We start from the raw sequence: 20,045 nt of genomic DNA on the forward strand, positions 1-20,045 counted from the left end.
CAGAATCAAAATCAACTACGGTAAAACCACCAAGCCCAGTTCAGAATCAGAGTTTTCAGACACCGGAAACATTTAGGGGAAGGGCCCAGGGCACCAAGAATATGTTTGGTATGACTGAAACAAAAACTCCTGTAACGGCCGAATATACATCTAATTTTCCGGAAACATTTAGGGGAAGGGCCCAGGGCACCAAGAATATGTTTGGTATGAGTGAAACAAAAACTCCTGAAACACCCGAATATACATCTAATTTTCCGGAAACATTTAGGGGAAGGGCCCAGGGCACCAAGAATATGTTTGGTATGACTGAAACAAAAACTACTGTAACGCCCAAATATACATCTAATTTTCCAGAATATCTTAAGAATTTAAAATAACCATTTTTGTTTTGATTTTTAATTGTTTATAAACTTTTCTTTATTGAATTAAATTAAAATTGTATAAAATGAAATTTTGTTAAAAGCGACATAATTTAATCAAATTTCTATTAACACATGAAAATGAAGTGAAACTATTATAAATAAATATCTGGAAAAATTATAAACAAGTTGAATTAATTAAAAAACACTTCCTAGCTTATTTCTAGTCTTGTTTAATTTTTTTTTCGTATGGTTCAGTGCAGTGAACTACTACAATCGGTATAGTAATGTACCGACTCTTACGGTCTCACTGCGCTATTGCACTGAACGCATATCGCTCAGTCTTCGTTCCTCGTTTTGTTTATTATTGGACGGTACGGTTTGGTTTGTTGACTTTCATTGTTTTTGCTTCTTAATTGTTCAATGATTAGTTCGGTTTCCATAATCTCGGATGTTCTTTACCCTGAATTACTAACTTAAAGCAAAAATAAATAGGGGAAAGTGTCGGACTCTCTCTTTCGTCTGTGACATGCATTTGGAAGGGTGAATGAATACTCGCGAAATCTGTTTCATCCCCTCGCCTATTCACCATGTACCTAAGATAATTTGTGATATTGCGCGTGAAGAAATAGTGCGGTTTTATTTTACATTAGTGGCTTTTGACTGAGGCTAACCGTGGCCACAATTTAATTTGATGATGTGCATGATTGTATTAATTTAGTTTGCTAATATTGATGTTATTTACTAATATTAAAACCATTTAGCTTATAATGACAACCCAGGGCCTAAGTTTGAACGAAATTCTGAAGGATTTTACCCATGAGTTTTTTGAAATAAATGATGATTTGCGGCATTTTTAAATTATTTTCGGCGTGCTAACGTTTTAAACAAATTTTAACCTCGTTCAAACGCGAAAATAACACTAAAGAAAATAGAACAGAGCGCTGAGGTCCGAGGTTGTGACTCTTCCTTGAGATACGCCTATGCCAAATTGTCCCGTTTGGTGGCGTACGAGCGTTATTTTCGGGAAGAATGACATCATCAACTTCAAATTTGATTGGCTAAACACCTCTCGAAATGCATGTCAAGCTTGACTAGAGTCAAAGTTCGGTATTAGTCCTACAGATGCAGCAAGTTCTGAAGTTAATGTTCAGCAGGACGTAGCTATCAAGAATGCAGTCAAAATTGTTGAGCCTGCGCCTAAAATTGAAACTGAAGCCCAGTTTCCTGCTAATGAGGAAATGCCTAAGCCCAATGAAACTCCAGAGACCCCAGTCAAAAAAGCAGCTCCTATGATAACAACTAAAACTCCCCTACGCAGAAAATTGTTTAGCACTATCGCGACTCCCGAAACCCCAAAGCTTTTATCAAATATGGAGGAGGTTCAGAAGTTGTTGGATCCAATGGCTACTTTTGAAAATAATACAGAATAAAAATCAACTACGGTAAAACCACCAAGCCCAGTTCAGAATCAGAGTTTTCAGACACCGGAAACATTTAGGGGAAGGGCCCAGGGCACCAAGAATATGTTTGGTATGACTGAAACAAAAACTCCTGTAACGGCCGAATATACATCTAATTTTCCGGAAACATTTAGGGGAAGTGCCCAGGGCACCAAGAATATGTTTGGTATGAGTGAAACAAAAACTCCTGTAACACCCGAATATACATCTAATTTTCCGGAAACATTTAGGGGAAGGGCCCAGGGCACCAAGAATATGTTTGGTATGACTGAAACAAAAACTGTAACGCCCGAATATACATCTAATTTTCCGGAAACATTTAGGGGAAGGGCCCAGGGCACCAAGAATATTTTTGGTATGAGTGAAACAAAAACTCCTGTAACGCCCGAATATACATCTAATTTTCCGGAAACATTTAGGGGAAGGGCCCAGGGCACCAAGAATATGTTTGGTATGAGTGAAACAAAAACTCCTGTAACGCCCGAATATACATCTAATTTTCCGGAAACATTTAGGGGAAGGGCCCAGGGCACCAAGAATATGTTTGGTATGAGTGAAACAAAAACTCCTGTAACGCCCGAATATACATCTAATTTTCCGGAAACATTTAGGGGAAGGGCCCAGGGCACCAAGAATATGTTTGGTATGAGTGAAACAAAAACTCCTGTAACGCCCGAATATACATCTAATTTTCCGGAAACATTTAGGGGAATGGCCCAGGGCACCAAGAATATGTTTGGTATGACTGAAACAAAAACTCCTGTAACGCCCGAATATACATCTAATTTTCCGGAAACATTTAGGGGAAGGGCCCAGGGCACCAAGAATATGTTTGGTATGAGTGAAAGAAAACCTCCTGTAACGCCCGAATATACATCTAATTTTCCGGAAATATTTAGGGAAATGGCCCAGGGCACCAAGAATATGTTTGGTATGACTGAAACAAAAACTCCTGTAACGCCCGAATATACATCTAATTTTCCGGAAACATTTAGTGGAAGGGCCCAGGGCACCAAGAATATGTTTGGTATGAGTGAGACAAAAACTCCTGTAACGCCCGAATATACATCTAATTTTCCGGAAACATTTAGGGGAAGGGCCCAGGGCACCAAGAATATGTTTGGTATGACTGAAACAAAAACTCCTGTAACGCCCGAATATACATCTAATTTTCCGGAAACATTTAGGGGAAGGGCCCAGGGCACCAAGAGTATGTTTGGTATGACTGAAACAAAAACTACTGTAACGCCCAAATATACATCTAATTTTCCAGAATATCTTAAGAATTTAAAATAACCATTTTTGTTTTGATTTTTAATTGTTTATAAACTTTTCTTTATTGAATTAAATTAAAATTGTATAAAATGAAATTTTGTTAAAAGCGACATAATTTAATCAAATTTCTATTAACACATGAAAATGAAGCGAAACTATTATAAATAAATATCTGGAAAAATTATAAACAAGTTGAATTAATTAAAAAACACTTCCTAGCTTATTTCTAGTCTTGTTTAATTTTTTTTTCGTATGGTTCAGTGCACTGCACTACTACAATCGGTATAGTAATGTACTGACTCTTACGGTCTCACTGCGCTATTGCACTGAACGCATATCGCTCAGTCTTCGTTCCTCGTTTTGTTTATTATTGGACGGTACGGTTTGGTTTGTTGACTTTCATTGTTTTTGCTTCTTAATTGTTCAATGATTAGTTCGGTTTCCATAATCTCGGATCTTCTTTACCCTGAATTACTAACTTAAAGCAAAAATAAATAGGGGAAAGTGTCGGACTCTCTCTTTCGTCTGTGACATGCATTTGGAAGGGTGAATGAATACTCGCGAAATCTGTTTCATCCCCTCGCCTATTCACCATGTACCTAAGATAATTTGTGATATTGCGCGTGAAGAAATAGTGCGGTTTTATTTTACATTAGTTGCTTTTGACTGAGGCTAACCGTGGCCACAATTTAATTTGATGATGTGCATGATTGTATAAACTTAGTTTGCTAATATTGATGTTATTTACTAATATTAAAACCATTAAGCTTATAATGACAACCCAGGGCCTAAGTTTGAACGAAATTCTGAAGGATTTTACCCATGAGTTTTTGAAATAAATGATGATTTGCGGCATTTTTAATTTATTTTCGGCGTGCTAACGTTTTAAACAAATTTTAACCTCGTTCAAACGCGAAAATAACACTAAAGAAAATAGAACAGAGCGCTGAGGTCCGAGGTTGTGACTCTTCCTTGAGATACGCCTATGCCAAATTGTCCCGTTTGGTGGCGTACGAGCGTTATTTTCGGGATGACATCATCAACTTCAAATTTGATTGGCTAAACACCTCGCGCGCGCTTGAGCGTCTCGAAATGCATGTGAAGCTAAGGCAAAGGCAGGAAAATATGGCAGTCCGACACTTTCTCCTATTTATTTTTGCTAATACTCGCGAAAATTTGATATTATTTGGTAATACAGAGTAAAGTGTACACCGGAAAACACATTTGACTAGCCCCTCGGGAAAACTACATTTGAAAACAAACTCTTTCATACCCGCAGTTATTGATTGAGAAAAGCTTAGGCGTATGACTACATAAGGTAGAAATATCTTAGAAAAGAAAGTAGTTTCAAATTCTGCGGGTTGGTTTAATTATATTTTATCGTAAATTCCGCAAGCGCCCATTTCTACAACATTCTGTTTGTTGTAGAAGGGAAATGTTAGAACTTCCGCCACATTTTCCTTCTCCATTGGTCCCACCACACAGAGGAGTATATACGTGTGTGAGCTTGGGGGGACAAAAGATGGCCGATGCACTTTTCAGTTTCCATCTCTCGGAACCGGTTTCTTAATTTTTCCTTCCGCCACAATAGAGATGTCCTTTTCGGTCGTTTCCGCCTTTCTTTTTGCTCCTTTTCTGGATTTTGCATTTTCTTGGGCTTTCGTTATGTAGGGGGGATCCTTACAAGTTCTACCTCTTGGTACTTGTGGCTCAACGATTTCCGGAAGGATGCAATTCTTGAAGAACGATACTAACTTCGGAACCATGTAATTCTTCCATAGATCTTCGTCGCGATCTATCACTTCAACATGAATTGGTACTTTCTCGTCAATGTAAACTATGAAGTAACACTTCGAGTGGTTTGCTATGTTTAGCTGGCCTTGTATTTGGTAGAAATACATGTGCTTTCGTTTTAGTTTCAAATTGTCGTCCAAGAGCTTGATTTTGCCTTGCTTCACGGCTTCGGCAACATCCAATCCAATGGCCGTTGGCACTGTTTTTACTTCCAATAGAGCGCCGTCCGACTCTAACACACCTATTTACGGGAAAAAGATTTCCCATATTGTATATTAAGCTAGTCGGGGAGTTAAATTGGGCAAGGAGATGACTGACGTATAGTTAAAACTTACCATCTGGACTAGCTGCCAGGAAACCGTTTTCTAAGTCAATGTAAAGTCCACTATCACGATAATCCTTTTGAATCTGAAGTCTAAATATCTCTTTAGCAACAGTTTCTTTGGTCTTTCCGTACTCTGTTGATTTGGTAAGTCCACGGGATCGGAATTCGATGTCAAGTTGCTCGGTTCTTGACACCTGAAATTGAAATATCAAAAAAAGTCAGTGCCTTCACCCTTATTTTCCATCACTTACTTGATAGCTATCGAGTCTGTTTGTCATTGACACATCCAATTCGTTTCGAGTCATTGGTAAAGCATCTGCAGAGTCCTTTTCAATCGCTGGAAGTACAGTTGCTTTTTTCCTCGGTAACCTTTTTTTGATTGTCAGCAGTTTAATTCGACGTCTATTCCAGTTTTCCCTTTTCATTCGACGCTTTTCTATGAACTGTTTAGTAAAATGCCCAGGACTTCTGTTCGTGGCTCGTTTCGTTGGGCTTTGAAACCATCCTTTGCCGCATTGATAAGCTAGTCCACTAACAATGCTTCTTCTGAGGAAAGATCCTTTTTGCGTAAAGTTAATCCTTTTTCCTGCGTTGACCTTTGCCAGAATGCTCATAAAAAGTTCGGCTCTATTGCTGGTTTCGTTACTAAATAAGCGATCCGCTTTTCTAACCAGTGGATCAACAGCCGCGACCAGGAATGGAAAAATGCCGTCAAATTTAATTTTTGGAAGCACATTTTCTTCTCCTTCTTTCGGTTTGCAGAAATAATCCTTGCATTTACGGTGGTCACCAAAAACGTGAGTACAGCCATTACGGAGGTCTTCCCGTAAGTCATTGACTGTCGAGTCACCTAGTGAATTACGCGTAATAGCACCACGAGCCGCCGCCGTATAACCTGTTTCAGAAGGGGCTGGTAATTTGACGTTGGCCGCAATTGTGTGCAGGCTCGACGTGTAATTTTTGACAGAGTGATTCGCGCATTCTAGTTTTGTGACAAACAAACCGTACGGAACTCTTTCCACAATTCGTGTATGCACGCTCGAATCTGCATTAGCGATGAACCGTTTGTATCGTAAGCCATGCATACTTTCGCTCTCTTTGAAACCTTCGACGATTATGTCCGCTTCCATCGCGGATGAGGACTTATCCCAATTCCTGTAGCAGACGTGATCCCGCGTTGTTTCATTTTTATTTGAGGCTCTAGCACAGACGGTGCAGTATTCGTTTCTGCATCCTAGCCAAAGGATTTCTTTGGTTTTATGCCCAATTATTACGGCCTATATAGATATATTTAAAGGAAACGAATTATTTCTCATTAACTTATTTTATTATATTCTAACTTACCACTCTGGATGCAGCATTGTAGTTGTGTCCATAACTTCTTTTACTCCATCCTCCATCTAAGTAAACAGTTATATATGGAACTCTGTCCGGGTCAACTTCATTTTTCTCTATCGCTAGTCTTCTCTCCTTCTCTCCAGCTGCTTTCATTTTTCGCCACAAACTTTCCTCCCAAAACTATAATATAATGTATTTTTTATTAGTGCATATAATATCACAATTAATCGTATTAATTTAACAGTCCCACACTCACCTTTCCAAGATTAGCTTCTTGAGCAGAGAATTTATCCCAATTCATTGATGGAATGTTCAAAACTCCGAGAAATTCATCAAGCTGGGAGTATCCATTACCAATGGCAACAGTGCCCCACACAGCTTTCGAAGTCATGTTTATTATTTTAATTTTTTCTTTCTTTGCTGCTTTTGGAATTTCTTCAGAGGTTTCAGTTATAATGCGTTTGCAAGTGACACACCGGAACTTAAATAAACTAATGAGTCCCGTTTTCTTCTCACTGTCGAATTTTAGATTTCCCATTGTACAAATTCTTCTATGCTTATCTTGGAGGTTTACCGCCCATTTTAAGACATGTTTAATGTCTACTATACGGTAACCTTCGATATCATCGGCTAAAGACCTACTGGGTTCCATATATTCATGTTGTAGATGATGACTTTGAATATCATCTGGTTGATATCTATAGAGCCAATAGCGGTAAGACATGTAATGTCAACAAATATTCGTATACTTTTAGATCTAAGAAATTACCCGCCCCCTTTTTTATTATAATCCCTGAGTAGGTTACTTACGTAGGCATCTTATTTTTCATCAGACGCTTTGGTGTGAGTTGCGTACTACAATCCTCTTGACTCGCTTGAAGCAAATTTTCGGCTCCTGTCATTGTTTCAGGTCTTTCTTCTAATACCGTACCTAGATCTGTTCTATTCCCCGTGACAACTGTACATATTTCGCTTAATTGTTCGCGCTTTTCGCGATACATTTTTCTAATCAATTGAGCCCGTTTGCTCCGGCTATTCATTACAACTCCCTTTTTTAAGGGCATTTTAATTTTTTAACAAAAACAATTAATGAAAACAAAGAGATATGAAACGCTCTTTATGGTTTTCAGAACCCCTTGAAGATCACAAAATTTCAGTCTTGTAGCTAAAGGGTGCTCTCCCTAAGAATGATTTCAAAGACTATGTTGCCCTAAGAACCATGACCTTCACGCATTCTAGATTATTCGAACAATAGGAGTAGGACTCTATGTATAGACAGTTCTGAATAGCTGAAACCTTTTCTAGGAATTTAGTTTGCCAATTTCGAGCGATCCCATGGAGCCGTAACAACAGGAGTTCTAGTTTAAAACGCCTCTACATATAGTTATTTGTAATCCTGGTATCCTTTGTTATTGTTCCATGCCCGCGTTACGAGAGAAGTAAAACGAAAACGCCAAAGAACACCCCTTCCCTAACAGGCAATAAAGCAAGCGTCTAACCATGAACGCTGGTAAACGGAATTGATTTTTCTCTATAGCACGTTTGCTATGTAAAAAAATAAATAAAAAAACGGGTACGGCCAAGGTCGTTTAAATTTCTTTTTAATAGGTTTATTCAGAATCACAAAAGACCGAATGGCCTTGAGTGTTCCCAAATTCACAACCGCCATCCCTTCCCCCGACGCTATGCTAGAGAGGACTCGGTTTGTACAGTGGAAGGCGGGCGTTTTCCGGTCCCTTTAGAGATCCAGCGTTCATGGTCTAACATCCTGGGGGTAACATGTCAAAAACTCAAAATACAGAGTGTTACACAATAGTGTATAACAAATTCTGTTTGGTATTTCTATACGTCAGAAAGAATAAAGAACTTAAGATATATACGTATAATTAAATAGTGCTGTCAAGAATGATTAAATTTACTCGAAAATTCAAATTGTTTTCAGAATTGTCAAATTATAACATTTTTATGAACACAGCACCCTGTACATACCCTGTATATTCAAGTCTCTTTCTGCCCTCGCTAGCCGCCAAAATTCGTATTACTCAACGAGCACCATCTGCGGAAAAAATCTGAGCTAGCGACCAAAACATAAAGCACTGAAAAATTAGGGGCTGAACATTCTAGGGAGCTAATCTAAACAAATTTAGGATTAAACAAGTTGGGAAAACCAAAATATTACCTCTCCGAGTCAAGAGGTCTACCACTACAAACTTATTTACCTAGATATGGAATTATTTCACTTTTGAAGTAAAAATTTACGAAATATTGAAGCAGTATTCCAAACATAGCGAATGTACAGTAAAGCAGACGACATTTTAGATCCAATATGGATAAATCTTGGACACATGGAAATCAGTCAATGGGGAAAAGAACAGGAAATGAAGTCTACGCTTCAGTTGTTTACCCTATATTCTGATAGCTACATTCACAACTGGTTTGCAGTGTAAACACTATCGTCTCGTCTCACCTCAACAATATTCTTAGTTTGCCAACATGAATGTTAACGTTAAATAACACCAAAGCTAAATTGTAGCTAGACGCACTAATAATCAATGCGCACCATAAAGAGAATAATAAGTCTGTAGCTACTACCCGTTTTTCATTAGCCCTTTTACTATTCTAATTGCCACCATGATCTTTTCTTCTATTATAAAATCTTAACCTGATTATTTAAGAGTGTATTTAACTTTCGGCAAAACTCTGAACCGTTAATGTCTATTCATTTCAGACACGAAAATTAAAGCCAAAATTTTACTTCACCTCAGGCCTCAATTATTTACTCTTTGTTTCACTAAGCCTATTGCGGATAATACTTGTTATACCGGCCGCAGTTTAGGTCTTAGATTTCTTCATGAAATCACTAAACCAAGGATTATTCTATGTACAGATGTAGTATAGCTTAAGTAATATATAAACAGCCATTTCAAATAACAATATTAAAAAAAATCTTTGAAATATCAAAATGAAACAGAGCTTTAAAGCTACAAAAGTACTAAATGCATCATAATTACGAAAAATACTTCCACATATTCACTTTATATTATGGAAAAAGGGAATATTAAGGTTCTGTGTGATTTCTTAACACATCAACACAAGGCTAACTGCTAACGCGACGCACTAGTGTAACAATGGACGGACACACACAGACAAAAACATAAGCTGCTTTTTAACTCTTTCCGTATTAATTTTGAGTTGAGAAACAAGATTATCTTAAATATTAAAATAAATATAATTAATATTAAATATTTTCTTCGTCACTTGTTTGCCTTATTGAGCGTTACATCGTTTTCATAAAGAACAATTAAACATTCTTGAGAGACCTGACTAATATTGGCGTTTGAAATGAAGCATACGCCGGTTGCTTCGCCTTACTCAAATAGGTAGTATATAAGGGTGTCGAACTACACTTTAAAGCAAGAACAACCGCATTTGCGAAAACCTTTGGTGGACAACCCACCCTAGGGAGGCTAGATGTTTCTCGTAACCCTAGCTGATCGCCGCGAATGTCTTAAACCAAACGATGACGATGGAGTTAGAAGCCAATGAGACAGATTGGTGTCTATGTGGAATAGACGGAAGACCAGTAGATGGTGGTGTTTAGAAGCCAGTGTGTACAGACTGGTGTCCAAGTGGGATGGACAAAGACCAGAAGATGGTGGTGATAAGAAGCCAGTATGTACAGACTGGTGTCCGTGTGGGATGGACAAAGACCAGAAGATGGTGGTGTGAGAACTCAAGTAGAGGAGCCATTTCCGTGGCTGTGAAAGCAGTTCGGAAATGGCGAACACTTTTGCTCCGATTTGGAAACTGCGAACGCGGTCACGTGGGTGTAACAACAGACAGACACACAGACACGTCAAAATTAGAACCTCTCCGCAAGGGCGATTTTCAGGTACTTATGGAAGATGACCCAGTCATATAGTTTTTACCGCCTTCTAGTAACAAGAATTAGTATTACTATATGCATTATAAGATGACCCCAGCTAATTTAGCTTTTCGGTTTTTTTTTCATTGTTTGTAAAATAGCATTCCTATTATGAATAAAATCAATCTAGTAATAAACTACAGTAACTTACTCATTAGGTTCATTTTAAACTTAACCTACAGAACTTTATCTTAATTAAATTTCAGAATAATATTTTTTAAACTAGGGTCGGTACTGGTAATTGTGAACGATTCTATTTTTTCTTTAACATTTTGTAGCTAATTTTTGGGCGGCTTAAATTAATTTTAAAAGGGCTCTATTTGTAGATTGAATATTGAGGATTACGATAAAAATGGTATGAACATTGTAGGAATACGTGGATGAAAGATACGAACCTATATACACACCAACTCGGACTAATCTTTTTTTTTTTTTGTTCCGTTTGAGGGTGACGAGCTAGGGCTTGACAAGCCTTACAGCTCCATAGGGAGGAAATGAGGGACTAGGAAGAGGAGGGTGCGAAAAGTAATTTTTTGAGACCTAATTTAAATTTTGTTAGGAACGTTAGGGAGGCGAGGTCTGAGGGTAGGGAATTCCATAGGGGAATGGACCGTCGAAAAAACGACTTAAGTTGATGCCAATTTTAGGTGTTGCTTAATACAATACCATCGGGGAATAAGCTCTAGGAAGAGTTAAAATAATCCCACGATAACAAACCTTTAATCGTTAGATAGATCACTTTTTTCACTATAAAATTGATATTAATATCTGTGTTTTCGATTCGGAATTCGAATTTAGAGTTGGAAAAAACCAGGTAAAAATTCAATTGTTTCAAGGTTAATTAGAATCCTTTTTAAGCTATTTTACTAAAAAATAAAAGTAAAAGTTATAATATTAACTTTAAAATACATCATTGACCCAAAAAAGACTCAAATTTCGCGCCATTAGTAAGTTTATCAATTTAGCGGTAAGAGGGCGGTAGCTACGACTACTTATTGGGCGGGAAAGCGAGAAAACGAGACAGCTGTTATGCGAGGTATCGAAATAAATGGGACTTCTCAACAAATTATTGAACATTTTGACTCGGTATTGATTTAACTATATTATCCTATTATCACTTATCACATCTGCGTAAACTTTAATCTAGGTGCATGGATTTAGGCCCTACGTAATGGTAGCTCCTTCAGGGTTGCCACGGAATTTTCAGAACCAAATTCCCTGACTTTTCCAGGTTTTCCCTGACCTTTTTCTCAGATTTTCCCTGACCTTTTAGGCCGAAAAGTGAATGTTTACTGCACGTTTTAAGTGGTTATAATTCAACATTAAATTTTCCCATGTATTTGTTGCACGAATACAAATAAAAAACATTTTAACTATAAATAACAGTCTAAGAGAGCATTTACTTTACAAAAACAATTCTAGACATTTTTAAGGATTAATCTAGAGTTTTCAGCGTTGAGAGAGCATGAGGAGAAACTTTCATTACTCTTTCAATAAAGACTTATTCCCAGAAGTTTTACCCACTAAATCAAATTCCCTGACTTTTCCCTGACCTTTTCGGCCCATTTTTAAATTCCCTGACTTTTCCAGATTTTCCAGGATTTCCAGGTACTGTGGCAACCCTGTCCTTTCCTAGGGCCTTTTTTATTCTTCCCATTTGATTATCATTGTTGTTCACATTTGGGTCCAGTGTTCATTCACTACCTCCTTCAGTATTTAGGGTCAGGGTGTTTACATTTACCAGCGATTGTTCACAATTGGGGTCCTCCGAGGGGATTGGGAAATAGGATATTGTGCAAAATTTAAGAGAGTTAATAGCTGAAAACATAGCGAATTGTGTATAAAGAATCATATTTCATATCCTGAAAGTTTCTGTTGTCTAACGTTAGCTCCACGGAAGTTATTCAAAGATTTGCAAAGTGTCCATAATTACCAGTACCAACCCTATAGTAACTTCCTCAATCGGTTAGTTTTAAACTTAACTAAACTACATCATTATTTGTAAAGTTATCATAAACTATAGTATCATGATAATATTAATTAAATTAAAGTATAATATTAATTAAATTAAAGTATAATATTAATTAAATTAAAGTATAATATTAATTAAATTAAAGTATAATATTAATTAAATTAAAGTATAATATTAATTAAATTAAAGTATAATATTAATTAAATTAAAGTATAATATTAATTAAATTAAAGTATAATATTAATTAAATTAAAGTATAATATTAATTAAATTAAAGTATAATATTAATTAAATTAAAGTATAATATTAATTAAATTAAAGTATATTATTAATTAAATTAAAGTATATTATTAATTAATCTAAAGTAAATTCCTCAATTAACTTACTTGAAACATCATTATTTATAATTATCATTAATCTCACTCGTGAATTTATATTTATTTTAATCTTAATTAAATTACAGAATAATTGTTATGAATCCGATCTAAATAGTTTTTTATGAATGTAACTCTTAAGCTTGTTAATCAATAGTTTTTTATGTATGTAACTCTTAAGCTTGTTAATCAATAGTTTTTTATGTATGTAACTCTTAAGCTTGTTAATCAATAGTTTTTTATGTATGTAACTCTTAAGCTTTGTTAATTTAATAATAGTTTTTTTGGCCTATTCTATACTATTTAAACTAATACTCCCTAAAGAATCGGGGTCTTGTTCCGTGGGTCACGATCGGTGATAGTTGTTTGTTTGTTCTTTTATTAATAAAGTCATTTTATTACATAATGAGTTGTCGAGGTAAAAGTTCTTAACGTTTTGAGTAACCGACAAACTCAACAGTGGCGACGGAGATGAGATATCGGCCTTGGGCGTGAACTCTACATTACCTTCTTCTAGTAAAGTCTACTCTGGAAGACCTCTTGCGCGTACTTATCAAGCAGAATGCGGAATCGGGGAAGCGTCACGACGAGCTTATGATACTCTGCTTCCTCGCACTACGGGCTTGCAGGATAAGGATTCTGTGGTCAGCCCACCGCGTTTCAATGCCATCGACGTTCCTCTTTTCAGTCCGGAGGACGATGGTTCCAATTTGGATCAATTTCTTAAGCGGTTCCAGTACTCTTTGGATGTCAATGCCCCGACTATGGATGACGAAACTAAAGTCAAGTGTCTCCTTGCCAAGCTGTCGATGGAAGCATTCAGTTAGTATGACAAGTTCTGCTCTCCCAAGGAACCGACAGATTTCGACCTCGACCAAACAATTTCACACCTGCGCAAGCTCTTCGGTAAAACGCATACGCTATTCATCGAACGGTTTAACACCATGCGTATTCAACGAAGCTTGGACGAAGACTACGCGCGCTATTTCAACCGCGTCAAGTATCAGCTTAAACGTTTTAATTTCGGCGACGTCACGGAAGAACAGTTTGGGATTCTGATTGCTCTCTCTGGGTTATCTCGACCTGAGGACGAAACTATTCGGACACGGATTCTGCAACGCTTAAACACAGAAGCCTCCGTGGCGCTAGAATCAGTTATCGAGGATATCCTAACTGTGGTAGCCACCAAATCCGAGCAGACCGTGTTTCAAGACCGCACGGCCCGACTTAATGTTGTCCAGTCTACCACTAAGCGTCCAAAGGGGAAGCCATCTCGAAGCCGTGCGCGGTCTCGTGCTCCACGGTCCTGCTCACCGACCAGCTCCGCAAGTGGAAGTGGATCTCTCAAACCACCACCCTCTCCTTGCTATCGATGCGGGAAATTGCATTGGATCCGGGACTGCCCCTATACACATAACGTCTGTTACAAGTGCGCCAAGGAGGGCCACTTGGAAAGTCAATGGGATAAGTGGCGGATACATAAACAATTCCCCAGGAGGTCCCGCAGACGGGTCAATTGCCTCGCGGTTCCAACGTTACGCCTCAACTCCGTTCAGGGGTCAAGACTAATCACGGGGAAGATCTTAGTCAATGGAGTGCCTGTCGAATTCCTTATGGATAGCGGTGCAGAAGCTAATATCATTGATGAAACGACTTACGAAGCTATAGGAAGGCCGTCACTGCAACCCTGCGAGGATGTTGGCCTTCTCTTTGATGGATCTACTGCTTCCTTCCTTGGAAAGGGTCTGGCGACGTTTCAACTGGGTCCCATCAAAGCCAATCAGTCGTTCTTTCTGGCCAAGAACGGGGCCTTAAAACTTCTAGGCGTAGGAACACTGGACGTGTTCGGGCTCCTTGATCAACTACGACGACCGTTCCAGTCTCTGAACCCTTGCATGCTACAGCGGCAGGAAGATGACCTCACGTCCCTGCGGAACGACTTCCCGGATGTCTTCGCAGATGGCTTAGGCCGCTGTACGACAGTAAAAGCCAGTCTAGAGGTCATTGAGGGGGCAGTGCCTGTTTTCTGTCGGGCCAGGCCAGTCCCATACGCTTCACGGGAGGTGGTAGATGCCGAAATAGACCGATTACTTACTCTGGGCGATATTACACCTGTCGATCACACCGAATGGGCAGCGCCAATTCTGGTAATACGGAAGGCGAATGGGAAGACACGACTCTGCGTTGACTACTCCACGGGGTTGAACGAAGCTCTTCGACCAAACCATCATCCACTCCCATTACCGGAAGATATTTTCTCCACTCTCAATGGCGGTCAAGTATTTTCCCAACTCGACCTATCGGATGCGTATCTCCAAGTCGAGCTGGACGATCCGTCAAAACGTCTATGCGGAATCTCTACCCACCGCGGAATGTTCCAGTTTCAAAGGTTATCCTTTGGAATTAAGACAGCTCCAGCTATCTTCCAAAAGATTATGGACAACATGCTCGCCGGGCTATCCTTTGCTGCGGGTTATTTGGATGACATCATTGTGGCAAGCAAGAACGTCGAGGATCATAGAGATCATTTGCGGCAGGTTCTTTCACGGATTCAAAGTTTTGGTTTCCGTTTGCGCCTGGAGAAATGCTCTTTGTTCAAGCCTTCAATTAAGTATCTGGGCATGATAATCGACAAAACGGGAAGAAGACCAGATCCAGCTAAGATCGACGCTCTCACTCATATGCCAGAACCTACCGACGTTCCTGGGCTTCGCGCATATCTGGGCATGATCAATTACTATCAGGCCTTCGTAAGCAACATGCGTCAAATACGGGCGCCACTGGACGCGTTGTTGCAGAAGTCTCAACCATGGCACTGGTCCCCACGTTGCCAAAAGGCGTTTGATGATCTGAAAGGGATCTTACAGTCTGATCTGCTTCTCACGCATTATGATCCAACACTGGAAATCATCGTAGCCGCCGATGCGTCTGAACAAGGAATTGGGGCTGTTCTGCTTCACGTCTTCCCGGATGGGACCGAGAAAGCCGTAACCCATGCCTCACGGTCGTTATTACCAGCCGAACGTAATTATGGGCAAATCGAGAAGGAAGGCTTAGCGCTGGTTTTCGCCGTCAAGAAATTTCACAAAATGCTTTACGGCCGGCATTTTACCTTACTTACGGATCACAAACCTTTGGTTTCTATCTTTGGCAGCAAGAAGGGAGTACCTATACACTCTGCTAATCGACTTCAGCGCTGGGCTGTTATCCTCCTTGCGTATGATTTTCGCATTGAGTACCGCGGAACGACTATCTTCGGTCAGGCGGATGCGTTGTCTCGCTTGATATCATCTCAGAAGTCGACAGAAGACGAGGTCATTATCGCCCACATACAAGTTGACTCTGATATGCGGGCAACTATTCGTCACCTCCCGTTGACTTATAAGGACATCCAGGCGGCCACTAGAGGTGATGATCTCCTGCAACGGGTCATGCACTTTACAAAAACCCGCTGGCCAGATTCTCGATCCTTGGGGTTCGGCAAAGGCAACGACGAGCTTCAACAATTATTTCGTCGACGTAATCAATTGGCCATACAAGAGGATTGTCTTCTATTTGACGATCGTATTGTCGTCCCGAAGCTGCTCCAACGAAAGGTTTTGGAACTTCTCCATAACGGACACCCTGGCAAAAATCGTATGAAGTCCTTAGCTCGACGCTACGCGTACTGGCCATTCATGGATCAGCAAGCTGAAGAATTGGTCCGTTCCTGTGCCAAATGCGCTCTAGCAGCCAAACTACCGACCAAAACTTTCCTCAAGTCTTGGCCTAAAGCGTCACGTCCGTGGGAGAGGATCCACATAGACTATGCAGGACCACATCATGGGGACTATTTCCTACTGGTCGTGGATGCCTATTCTAAGTTTCCGGAAATCTTCCTAACGAGGTCTACAACTACAGACGCTACGACAAAGATTCTAAGAGGCCTTGTTGCTCGTTATGGACTTCCAGACACTCTCGTTAGTGATAATGGTCCACAATTTACCTCAGAAGCCTTTGCTACGTTCTGCGCAAGTCACGGCATTCAGCATGTCTTTTCGCCACCGTATCATCCACAGTCAAATGGCCAAGTGGAACGGTTTGTGGATACGTTTAAACGGGCACTACTGAAGATTGAAGGCCAAGGCAAGGTTCAAGAGCTGTTGGAAGTTTTCCTTACGACGTACCGGACTACGCCAAATGACCGTATTCAAGGTCAGACTCCTGCGGAACTATTCCTTGGACGCAAACTCAGAACGTCCTTGGACCTTCTTCGTCCACCGGCCAAGCACGTCGCTGTCCGTGACATGGAAATGGAGCGCCAGTTTAACCGACGACATGGGGCACGTCTTCGCCGTTTTAATGCTGGTGATCTGGTCAGTAGTACTTAAATGCCGTTCCCAGCACAGGTACAGTGGAAGGCAGGGGAGGATGGGAGGATTGGAGGATGGGAGGATGGCAAGATGGCGGGAGAGAAAACGTAAACCTTTTGATTGACTCACCCCTCTCTCAGACCGGTAAGAGGGTGTTTATGATTGACTCACCCCTCTCATCCCCGCACCTGCAAGGGGTGTTTTTGATTGACAGGTCAATGAAGCGTGTTCGATTCTCGGATGTAGAAGTACATACATTGGAGTATGAAGATAGGGTAAATTATGATTTAAGAAATAAACAGTATTTTAATATGTTAATTAGATTAAAATTTGAACCATTAATTTCCCCTGTATTAATCAAATGGTTAAGGGGGTATGAAACTCCAGATGACGTTGGGGGAAAATAAAGAATCCCCGTAAAAACCCAGCTCTACCGATTTTTCTAGATCATTCCAGAAAATTTAAAATACCCCATAAAACCCAGGTTAACGTTGTTTAAGGCCATGACGTAAAATGTACAGTCAAAGTTGTAGATTGTTCGAGAATAATCTTCCCGAAAAAGCCCACCATTAATGTACAGTCAAAGCTAGGATGATGATTTTATTAATTGTATAAATAGCCAGGACCCTGAGTTAAACCATCATCACAATCTCTCTAAAGTCCGACGAGGAAGGAAGGACCATCCAACAAGTACAATGTAAGTATAAATTTTTGTGGACTTGGTGTTTTTTAAAGTTAAAGTTTGGATGTAAAACTTAGTTTTTTCTACTTGACAGAATGTCTGCCGTAGTGCTATTTCCCCTATCAGATGAGAAAGTAATTGAGGTTACCCCGAAGTTAGACGTACGACTAGGGTTCAAAGACAGTTCTACGGGACTCATACTTCACCAGTCCGATTTCCACGAGCTATACGCTAGGAAGGATGAAATATTCAAGTTCTTCGAAACCGACGACGCTCCGGAGACATCATGGTTCTTTACCGGTTCTGAAACGAAGCGTGTGGAGTTGCGAACATATCGAGACCGTAAGATTATAGACATCAGGGAACTATATCCTGGAACAGGTGCTATGTACGGCAAGTTCTTCCCAACAAAGAAGGGATTCGCCGTTGGACACTACCTTGCCAAGACGTTAATGGATACGTATAAAGACGTAGTCACTTTTCTTAACGAGGCGAGTCGAGTACGTGTGTTATTAAAAAATTGTATTGTAGAACAATTGAAATCAAACATCCGTAAATGTTGTTATGGATGTAGTATTGATCACCCCTCTCAAACTCAACACGATTGTTTGAATGGGTGGGAAATGCGTGTTTCAATGAACTTTGACACCGCGATAAGTAATCTTGATTATGTTGAAATTTATAAGATATTTACCCTAAGCACTTTTTTAAGTGACGAATTTTGTAAGTCTATGATTGGTCAAATCGTATGTAATTCTGAAAAAGTGATTCATTCCTTAAAATGGACTTCAGCTTACAACACCCATTTAATGGTCTCATAGCCGGGGCGACACAATCGGGAAAATCATACTTTGTAGCTAACCTTATAAAGTATAAAGATATATGTATATCACCCCCTCCAGATAGGATAATATGGTGTTACACTGAATATCAACCGAAATTATTTAATTCGGTATTAGATCACACACCTTCTGTAGAATTTCACGAAGGTATATTAAATGTGAATATATTAGACCCCAATATCAAGAATTTTGTTATACTTGATGATTTACTTTGTGAAATATCTAATAACAAGGATGTAACTAATTTATTCATACGGGGTTCGCACCATAAAAACACCTCTGTTTTTATTTTGATGCAAAATTTATATTACCCCGGGAAGGAAATTAGAACATTAAATTTAAACGCCCACTACTTGATAATATTCAAATCTCTTCGAGATAAATCGGCTATATTTCATTTAGCCAAACAGATTTGTCCCACTAATAGTAAATACGTTATCGACGCGTTCCATCAGGCAATCGCTAGATATTTTGGGTATTTATGGGTTGATTTAAAGCCAACGACGTCAGATGATCATAGACTACGGACGGGACTCATACCGGGCGAAGAAGCCGCAGTCTATATTCCAAAATGAAAAGAGTGCATACGCATCAACATTTCTTAAAGTATCTGACTACTTGTAATGCGTGTCAGAGAAAATACGCTATCAAACACGCTAGTAATGACTCTATCAAGGCCATAGTGGAATGTTGTATAAATGTCCTACGCGGTAACGTGAAGTTATCAGATGACCAGAAGAAACGATTGAAGAAGCACTGTCTAATGTTACGGAAGTTATCTAAACAAAGCACTGTAGCAAAACGAAAAAAGATCCTTATTCAAAAAGGTGGTTTTTTACCTCTTTTGTTAGCACCCCTCTTATCACTTGTTAGCACTGCTGCTGGTGCAGCTATAAGCAGAGCAATTAAAAATGGCTAGAAAGATGATATTGGTACCTGAAGAGGTTTACCGCCGATTAAACTCGCAACCAAAAGTTGAACATAGTGAAAATTTGGATACGAAGACTGTTTTGGTAGACAACAAATTGAACCAGACGCAAAAAGTTAACATGTACAATCATTTACTAACGAGTGCTATTAAAAAAAGAAAAAAGAAGAAACCTGTTAAACAACAGAAAAAGAAAGATTGGTATTCTGAAATAGCCATGACAATACCAGATTCACACCTCAAACCAGCCATTGCCTTATACAAGTGGATTGATATCAACTCCAAGATTAACTGGTCTCCCAACGGGGAACTCATATACAGGGGGCAACCAATCGTCAGGTCGAATATTATGGATATTTTACACGAATCCGTTAAAGGTTATAAAAGTAAACCGAAACACACTGTCGTTGGAATAA

At 39.3% G+C, this 20,045-nt stretch overlaps 1 protein-coding gene across 1 annotated transcript; it reads left to right on the forward strand.

The window, feature by feature from the left end:
• Positions 1-17,514: 17,514 nt before the first annotated feature.
• LOC149685290 (uncharacterized) lies at positions 17,515-19,276 on the forward strand. The gene is made up of 3 exons (XM_089870993.1): positions 17,515-17,874; positions 17,954-18,411; positions 19,080-19,276. The coding sequence occupies exons 2-3, from the start codon at positions 17,955-17,957 to the stop codon at positions 19,274-19,276; spliced, it is 654 nt and encodes a 217-aa protein (XP_089727119.1). The 5' UTR covers positions 17,515-17,874; position 17,954.
• Positions 19,277-20,045: the final 769 nt, after the last annotated feature.

This window comes from Phalangium opilio, unplaced genomic scaffold (assembly GCF_054372755.1).
Source record: "Phalangium opilio isolate 3A_F unplaced genomic scaffold, DU_Popi_V2 ptg000032l_1, whole genome shotgun sequence".
Classification (NCBI taxonomy): domain Eukaryota; kingdom Metazoa; phylum Arthropoda; class Arachnida; order Opiliones; family Phalangiidae; genus Phalangium; species Phalangium opilio.